This window comes from Crinia signifera, chromosome 5 (assembly GCF_055691185.1).
Source record: "Crinia signifera chromosome 5, ASM5569118v1, whole genome shotgun sequence".
Lineage (NCBI taxonomy): Eukaryota > Metazoa > Chordata > Amphibia > Anura > Myobatrachidae > Crinia > Crinia signifera.
Window position 1 is genome coordinate 211845509 of NC_139221.1, and position 10000 is coordinate 211855508.

At 46.9% G+C, this 10000-nt stretch overlaps 1 protein-coding gene across 3 annotated transcripts in view; it reads left to right on the forward strand.

The window, feature by feature from the left end:
* SUGCT (succinyl-CoA:glutarate-CoA transferase) overlaps positions 1-10000 on the forward strand; it is an 848669-nt gene that overhangs the window by 24109 nt on the left and 814560 nt on the right. For all 3 annotated transcript variants that reach the window (XM_083188510.1, XM_083188511.1, XM_083188512.1), the window contains exons 4-5: positions 133-218; positions 4524-4574. In XM_083188510.1, coding sequence (XP_083044636.1) covers positions 133-218; positions 4524-4574 — 137 coding nt within the window. The remainder of the gene's footprint in view (positions 1-132; positions 219-4523; positions 4575-10000) is intronic.

Consider the following 10000-nt stretch of genomic DNA (forward strand, 5'->3'; position numbering starts at 1 on the left):
GACACATGCACAATAGATACAGACACGAGATACAGACACAATAGATACATGCACAAGTTTTCATTTTTTTAAACTGATATTTGATTCCTTTAAGATACATGAAATACTGTTATTGCTGCTTTTGTTTTCCAGGATCTGGTGATGACACAAGATCATGGGGACCTCCTTTTGTAGGAATTGAAAGTGCTTATTTTCTTAGTGTGAACAGAAATAAAAAGGTACTTCATGTTTTAAATATAATGACGTCAAATATTATTTTGATAGTTATTTAAATTATTGTACACATTTCTTAATGCACTGTTTCCCAGACACCACAGCAGGAACAGCTCTGTCCATGGCGGCTGGTGCCACCAGGCTGAATGGGAGATCTTGTGATAGTAGCGAGATCTGACACATGCTCAGTGAGCTGGCCGCCGTGCGAGTCATGTTGTTGTTACTCACCGCTGTGTGAGTTATCATGTTACATGCATGGGTCGTCTTGAAAAAATATCTTGTATATTGAAACGTCGACTCCTTGACTCATGTTACCCTTGATGTCATGATTGTACCCACATAAAATTGATTTCTTTGAAAAGCCCCCTGGAGGGATTCTTCCCTACTACATTCATACACCCCCTGTGTATATATATATATATATATATATATATATATATATATATGTAAAAAAAATTAAACACCAACTGTTTATTCGAGCACAAAGCAAAACAGAGTTGTGTTCTTTATATTAATCGGAAATGTTAGTGGAAGGGGCAGCTAAGTTCTTTGCAAAGATTTTGAAACATGTAACCATTAGCTGTTAAGGAAAATCTCTCCACCTCCTATTCCAACGATTCTCAAACTGTGGGTCCTGACCCCAAAGTGGGTCCCGACCTTCTCAGCATAGGGTCATGACATCATCGTTGGAATAGGAGGACACAACTCTGTTTTGCTTTGTGCTCGAATAAACAGTTGGTGTTTCTTTTTTTTTCCATATATATATATATATATATATATATATATATATATATATATATATATATATATATATATATATATATATATATATATATATACACACATCCAATCCTCTTCTGGGGGATAGCCTACCATCAGAGGTGGTAGACGCAAATACAGTAGTACAATTTAAACATGCTTGGGATAAGCATATTGATATCCTTACAAAAAAATAAGGATCAAATATGGTTTGAGGTAACATGTTTAAAAAAGGGACAGACTAGATGGGCCAAGTGGTTCTTATCTGCCGTCAAATTCTATGTTTCTATCATGTTGCTAACCGTCAGGTTGATTACTTTTTTAATCTCAGCCAATGATTCAAGGGGTGACATTCTATGGGATGAGAGTTTTTCGCACATCAGTTTTTCGCCCATTATCGCACTTTTTTTAAATCACATTTTTGCCTTGGATTCGCATATTTAATGAGGTGCGTGTTCCGGCAAGAAAAGTGCGATTGAGTGCGATAATGGGCGAATTTTAGGCATGAAATTTGCGATTTTTAGACATGAAAATGTGCGAATTTAAGGTTATGTGCGATTTTGTGTTTGTATAAAAAAAAATTGCATGGGGTCCCCCTCCTGAGCATAACCAGCCCCGGGCTCATTGAGCCGGACCTGGTTCAAAAAATACGGGGGACAAAAAGCGTAGGGGTCCCCCGTATTTCTGAAACCAGCCCTGGACTCTTGGACCGGTCCTGGTTCCAAAAATACGGGGGACAAAAAATCTGGGGGTCCCCCGTATTTTGAAACCAGCACGGGGCTCCAACAGCCCGCATTGTCATGCCGCAACCAGGGGACACTTTTTACATAAGGTCCCCGGCCGTACCATGAGCACCGTGGCTGGTCAGCCTTGAACGGGGGGTACTCTTTACCTAGAACGGCGGGGATAAAAAATCGAGGGTACATAAAAAACGGGTGCGACGCGATGCCTGCGATTTTCCCATAGGGATCAATGTTAAAACTGTGATTGGACGCGATTTTACTGTTAAATGCCTCAATGCCCGCGATTTGGCCATAGGAAACAATGTTAAATGGGCCACAGAGCCCTAATAGTGCCCTTGAACTGTGAAATGGCCCCCACAATTGTTAACTCCACCCCACGATCAACGTCAACCCGAAGCGTAGCGAGCGCAGCGGTACGCGTCCTCCGACCTTTTCATACCCCCACTTTCCACGTCGGCGTGGAGTTGAGAATAGAATAGTGTGGCGAGCCCCGCGAGCCATGGACACCTGGGAAGCCCGCGAGGGGACGCGTATAACTGTGAAGGTATCCGCGTCCCCTCGCGGGGCACGCTGCGCTCGCCACGCTTCGGGCTCGGTGGCTTGCTGCGCTCGCCACACTATTCTATTCTCAACTCCACGCTGACGTGGATAGTGGGGGTATGAAAAGGTCGGAGGACGCGTACCGCCGCCGCTCGCCACGCTTAGGGTTGACGTTGATCGTGGGGTGGCGTTAACAATTGTGGGGGCCATTTCAGACTTCACGGTGACTATTTGGGCTCTGTGGCCCATTTAACATTGTTTCCTATGTAAAAATCGCGGGCATTGAGGCATTGAACACTAAAATCGCGTCCAATCTCACTTTTAACATTGATCCCTATGGGAAATCTCGGCCATCGCGGGCATCGCACCCGTTTTTTAGTGCATTCGATGGTCGCGATGGTCGCGATGGGCGCCGTTCTAGGTAAAGAGTACCGAACGGGGTACCTGGAGGAGTGGGGACCCCCCCAATAAAGGGGTCCCCCCCCCAGGCTTCACCCCCGTCCAGGGCTGAATCACGGGGCTGTCACCGGCGTCCCTGGCCAGTGGACGCCAGCCTGATGGGGTAAAATCTTTCAATCCTAACATTGCTTTATACAGGAGAACTACAAGCACTGACAGCGGGGACAACCAGCTTTCTCCGATGCAGCTAACAGCTTCTGTCGCGCTGACTCCCTGCGCTACACAGGCTGAGAGCGTCTTCGGCTTATGTGTCTCCATGGAGATGCATAGCTCAGCCAATCAGGGCTGAGCTATGCGTCTCCATGGAGACGCATCGCCCAATCACGCTCTCAGCCTGTGTCGCGCTGAGACTGTCAGTGCGGGGGTAGCCGGCTCTGCAGAAGGGAGACCAGCGTTGGATCCTGGATCGGTAAGTATGTGGGTGTATGTAATAAAGTTATACTTCTCTGTGTGTGTTTTCTTTTAACATTCTTTTTACAGGTGGACTACAAGTCCCAGCGGGCCCATTAATGCCCCGCGTGCTGGGACTTGTGGTCCTCCAAGTCCCAGCCTGCGGGGGAGGTCTGCTGGTACTTGTAGTTCTCCTGTATAAAGCAATGTTAGGATTGAAAGCTTTTACCCCATCAGGCCAATGTCCCCTGTCTGTGGCATGACACTGCGGGCTGTTGGAGCCCGGTGCTGGTTTCAAAATACGGGGGACCCCAGATTTTTTGTCCCCCGTATTTTTGGAACCAGGACCGGTCCAAGAGCCCGGTGCTGGTTTCAGAAATATGGGGGACCCCTACGCTTTTTGTCCCCCGTATTTTTGGAACCAGGTCTGGCTCAATGAGCCCGGGGCTGGTTATGCTCAGGAGGGGGGACCCCACGCAATTTTTTCAAACGAAAAAAAATTAACACATTTTTTACCACAGAACCATGCACAGATCTCAATGATCTGTGCAGGGTTCTGGCCAACTCGCATATCAGAACCTGGTCTGATTTTTTGGCGAATTTAAGACACATTTCCCCAATTCGCATCTCATTAAATATGCGATTTGTATACTTTTCAATGGGAAAACATCTGGATGCGAGTTCCGGCGCGAGTTAAAATCGCACTTTGTAAAAGTGCGATTTCGCATCAAAATCTGCGATTTTTGCTGTTTTTCACATCTCATTAAATATGCGAAAACTGGATTTCGGCCGTTTTTTTGCGAAAATTTCGGCAAAAAACACACATCTCATCCCATAGAATGTCACCCAAGGAGTCTGAAAAATCTGTTGAATTGTCTGTTATGTCAGACTCCTCCCATCCTTTAGTGCATCCACAATGCTGCCATGTATGTGCTTTCTGCTGACTACACATGTGGTGTGATGACATTCTGCAGCAACTTGCTGGGGTCCTGTAATTATTTTTATTGTCTGACGGAGTCCCAGAGCAAAATAGTTTGAGGACCCCTGACCTATTCCATTAATAATAAGGGATATATTATAGTTGATTTTTTTTAAGGTGAAGTTACAATCCATATACTATAGTTTTCTATCTTTCCTTTTGTATGGCAAGTTCTGCAAAAAAGGTACAGGCCTGGTATTGTAGAGGTTTGTGTATTAGGAGTGAACGGCCTCACTATCTTCTGGTTCTATGATGCTCCTTTCCCTCTGAGTTTGAGCATCTGAAGGAACAATGCACCCTGGCCTGTTCCACTTGTTAAAAGTATCTGTTCCGACATATTTATACTGCTATGCTGTATTGGTGAGATGTTTCTATATATACAGTGCATATTGCATTGTTTTTGTAATTTTGCCTTAATATGTATTGCTTTATTTCCTTAGAGTATAGCTGTTAACATGAAAGATCCCAAGGGAACCAAAATTATCCAAGAGGTACGTTAAACAGATATTTTTATATTACTTACTTGGGTTTCAAATGTGACGTGCCTATAACCTATTTTACGTAATGTTTTAATATTATTTTAGATTTTAAAATATCGGTATTAAATGAAACGTGTACTAGAGAATGGGTGCACTAGAGAATATTTTATTTTTCATCAAAACAAAATAATAAAAGTGGCCCCATATTCCGTATACCGAAAGTGCTTACAGTAATTGTTACCAGTAGTTTTCTATTAATTACACTAGTTTGTTTCCACTGAGTGTAACAATATTAATCATCTCATTTATTATGCTAGACCCAAAAGTTAGCAAGCTGAATCAGGACAAGAAAAGGCATTCACATAATCCATATACACTAGACCAGTGGTTCTCAAACTCGGTCCTCAGGACCCCACACAGTTTTCCAGGTCACCGGGCAGGAGCACTCATTACTCACTGACACATTTTTAAATATCCACAGGTGGAGCTAATTATGTCACTTGTGATTCTGTGAGGAGATCTGCAAAACACGCACTGTGTGGGGGTCCTGAGGACTGAGTTTGAGAACCTGTGCCCTAGACCATGGGTAGAAAACCAGTCAAGTTATTAAGTGCTGAGATTTCCAAAGTTTCGCTGCAATATTTAGGAATACATTTACTAAAGTGATGTTCCCCGTAGCAACCAATCAGATTCTGTTTATGATTTATTTATTATTCCTAGAAATGATAGACCGAATCTGGTTAGTTGCTATGGGCAACATCTTCTCTTTTCATTGTTAGAAGCTTTAGTAAATGTACCCCTTAGTGTCAGATTTTATAAATGCAAAATAGCTACTTTCAGTCTCTTGGCTAGATCAATAAAATCACTGCACTTTCCAAATCCCGCAGGCTATTACATTAGCCCTTATACATTTGTTTGGCATTGGGCCTAATTCAGCCTGGGTTGTAGTCGGTGGGACGCCCAGCACAGGGCAAGGCTTTCCCGCCCAGTTATGTGCCCTATTAAATTTTGTGGGCACATAGCTAAAATTGGAGCGCTTCACTACACAGCAAATCGCTCACACATTACCAGCTGCCCCCTGGCTGCAAAACCAGATGCAGGCTAGCCAAATTTCCAGTTGCAGAGGCAACACTAGCCTGTGCTGTGCTATTTCCCCCCCCCCCATATCCTATGCTTATTTTTGTGGGTCCCGTTGGCTGCTTATCGGGGACTGTGCACAGACACCCATAGCTTAACACCCTGTAACAGCGGGTGTTGGGAATAAGGGACACCTGCATCACTAATAGGATAGCCACATGCAATCTTGTTAGCAGCAGGGAAGCACAGCTGCTAATAGTTTACCCCCCTAATAGTGGTCCTTTATAGTTTTCTCTTTCAATGGTCCTGGTGACACAGCTCAACACTGGGATGTAGGAGGGTCCGAAGGAGCCAGGCACCTATCCTAAAGTTTTAGAGGGTAGGCTCCTCCCCTACTGCATCCCTGGACTCTTCAGTTCGTGTTAGGTGCCCACTGGAGTGGGTGCTATTCTAAAGGGCTGCAGGAGCAGCCGAAGAATTAGAGTAGTTAGGGGATTTTTATTATTTTATTAACTTTTACCCTAGCTAGGTAGGCACAGTGTGAGGATTCTCATAGTGAATCCTCACACTGCTTGCGCAGCAGGAGCTGACAGAAGCGCGTCCTGTCAGCTCACTGTGCACAGGGGAGACACTGTCTGGTCTCCCTGTGCAGCGCTTATAGCCTTTTCTAAAAGGCTGCCTGGGCTCCGGAGTACCCTGAAACCGGCTCCACGTTTAGGTGGGGATCATGGGGGACAGGCGCTCCGTGATGGCGGCGGCCATTTTATGCGGAGCTTACACGCTGAGCTCCTAGATGAGAGGACAGCAGCGTTGTGACAGGCATGTTCCAAGTGATCCCCATTTGAGGGGGAGACACTGGAACTAGGAAATCCTACCTAAGGAGCGGCTTGCTGGGGGTAGTTGGCGCCAAAAGGTCACGGACCCCGCAGCAGCAGGGACCTGTGGTCTCTTCCTTCACTCTGACTTTGGCGCCTTTCAGAACGCTTGCAGCGGAGCTGAGCTGGCTTACTGATCCTGGCAGAGTGACTTGGATTTCCTGGGCATCGCTTCCCCGCAGTTGAAACCAACAGACAGATAAGTGACTGGGTGCATTGCTCTGTATAAACGCTTGTACATTGTTTGCACTGTGTATACTGATAGATATACATTTATCACTTGCATCATGTCTGAGCATCAGGCTGTGGTTTTGGGGGAGGGAGCCCTTAATGCACTGAGCGCGTGCAATGTTTGCACACAAAAGTTTGTCCCTGAGCAGATGGCCAAGGGGGGCTTATGTATTACTTGCGCTGATGTGAGACCCATGGGCAGTGATCCCCATAGGGCAGAGCAGATGGAACCTGCGTGGGCCAGGGCCCTAGGCAGGTCAGTAAACGCTTTGGTGCAGCTTTTGGACAGGCAGAGTGATGGGCTGGTAGAATCACAGAGACCTATGCCATCATCTCAGCAGTCGTCTGGCTCCTTGCCTCTTACCCAGGCAGATCCTGCACTTATCCAGGTGATGCAGGATACTGCAAAAGGGATTAACAGGTTCAGTGAAATGCTGGACAAAATGGATGATGTGGCAGGGACCCCTAGAAGGTCTTATGCTTTAACTACTGTGGTAGATGAAGAGGAAGGAGAGTATACTGACATCCCCTGGGATCAGGGTGATGATTTGGAAGAGAACTCTGCTGCTGGTATAGAGGATCTCATTGTAGCTGTGAAGCAGGCTTTAAAGCTGACTGTGGAGGATAAGACTCCTGTTAAAGGTGTTTTTAAGCGACAGCGGAAGGAGGCTGTTACTTTTCCTTCAGATGAGGGGTTACAGGAATTGTTAGAAGGGGCTTGGAAAACTCCTGATAAGAGGCTTCAGATGCCAAAACGATTCCTTAATCTGTACCCCATGCCAGAGTCTCATGCGGAGCTCTGGGAAAGGGTCCCAGTTGTGGACGCTTCAGTGGCACGTTTGTCCAAGGCTACTGTATTACCAGTACAAGGCGGTGCAGCTTTTAAAGATTCTGTGGATAAAAAGCTGGAGGGAAACCTCAAGGCTATCTTTGAAGGGGTGGGGTTTACCTTACGACCCCTTATTGCTTCAGCCTGGGTTTCTAAGGCCATGATAGAGTGGGCTGGTGAATTATGCACCATGCTGCAGGCTGACCCGGGTGCATTACTGCTTGCAGAAAAGATTAAGGCAGCAGCAGAATATGCAGTTGAAGCAGAGGAGGAAGCTATTAAAATGGCAACCAGAGTGTCCACAGTCTCCATTAATGCCAGGAGAGTGCTTTGGCTTAAAGCCTGGGAAGCAGACAATGAGTCCAAGAAGGCTCTGGAAACATTAGCCTTCAAAGGAAAGGTACTCTTTGGTACCGAATTAGAGGAGATTATAAAACAGGCCACAGGCGGCAAAAGTACATTCCTGCCGGCCTCCTCAGCAAAGCAGACATCCAGATTTTCTGCTTTTAAGCCGTCCTTTCGGCCCTCCCCTAGAGGTGGTGCGTCCTTTCGAGGACAGTCTTTCAGGGGAAGGTTTCAGCCCTCTAGAGGCAAGACACAAAAGTCAAAATTTGGCTCTTTTCACAAGAAGCCTGCCAATAAAGGAGAGGATAAACCCTCTGCATGACTGTCAGGGGCTTTGCCCGACAGTGACAAAAGTGGGCGGGCGTCTCACACACTTCAGGGACGCTTGGGCTTCTCTAGGCCAGGATGCCTGGGTGCTAGACATCATAACACAGGGTTACAAAATCCCTTTCAGAGGGCCACCTCCGAAGAGGTTCATTCCCACATCCTTACCAAAGGAGGCACGGCTGCGTACAGCTCTTGTGAGAGCAGCGCACTCCCTTTTGGAAAAAGGGGTGGTTACACTAGTCCCCAAGACAGAGTGGAAGAAAGGCTTTTACTCCACGCTGTTCCTGGTGCCCAAACCAGACGGGTCTTTCAGACCAATACTAAATTTGAAGTCTCTAAATGTTCATTTATGGGTAGACCATTTCAAAATGGAGTCTCTACGGTCAGTACTCCTGAGTCTGGACCAGGGAGAATTTTTGGCGTCCATGGATGTCCAGGACGCATATTTGCACGTTCCTATACACCCGGAGCATCAGACCTTGTTGAGGTTTGCCATAGGAGTCCTGCATTTACAATTCCGGGCGTTACCCTTTGGGCTAGCAACCGCGCCAAGGGTATTCACAAAGATAATGTCAGTAATGGCGGCGGTGCTGAGGCTCAGGGGAATCACAGTAATACCCTATTTGGACGATCTCCTGTTCAAAGCAGAGTCAGCAGCCATGCTGCAGAGTCACTTGGCAGAGGCCATCAGTTTTTTGCAGGCTCACGGCTGGATTTTAAATTTGCAAAAATCTCAGTTGGTACCGTCACAAAGGCTCCAATTCTTGGGAGTCATACTGGACACCCATCTTCATCGGGTATTCCTCCCGGAGGAAAAGGCCAGGGATCTGGTCACCCTAGTCCAGGAGATTCTCAGGGCTCAGAGCATTTCAGTATGGAGGTGCCTCAAGCTCCTGGGGAAGATGGTGGCGTCATTCGAGACGCTTCAATTTGCCAGGTTCCACTCTCGGAGGTTCCAATGGAACATTTTGTCAGCTTGGTCAGGAAACACTTTGACCATGAAATCCGAGATGATAGTGCTGTCTTCGGACACCCGAGAATCCTTGAAATGGTGGACAGAAGTAGATTCCCTTCAGTGGGGTCGGTCATTACAGACCTGGGACTGGTTGATAGTAACTACCGACGCCAGTCTCAGGGGCTGGGGGGCAATAGTCCTGGATCTCAGGCTTCAGGGCCTGTGGACGGCAGAGGAATCAGCGTTACCAATCAACATCTTGGAGCTGAGAGCTGTCTGGAAAGTCATTTCCTTGGCGGGAGACAGGTTACAGAACCTCCCCTTGAGGATTCAGACCGACAATGCCACAGCTGTGGCGTATCTGAATCACCAGGGAGGTACACGCAGCAGATTGGCCATGTGGGAGGTATCCAGAATCTTCCTATGGGCGGAACAGAATGTTCCAGCTGTATCGGCTATATTCATCCCAGGAATAGAGAATATAGAAGCCGACTTCCTGAGCAGGGAGGAGCTCAAGGAAGGGGAATGGAGCTTACACCCTCAGGTGTTTCACCAAATCACTTCGATGTGGGGAACTCCGGATGTGGACCTGATGGCATCCAGGATCAACCGTCAAGTGCCCAGGTTCTATGCCAGAACAAGGGATCCACTAGCGGAGGCAGTGGATGCCATGACTATTCACTGGCAGGGAGATCTCCTTTATGCATTCCCACCGGTACCAATGTTACCGAGACTTCTGAAGAAAATACAGGGGCAGAAGGTTCCAGTGATCTTAGTGGCCCCGGATTGGCCAAGGAGA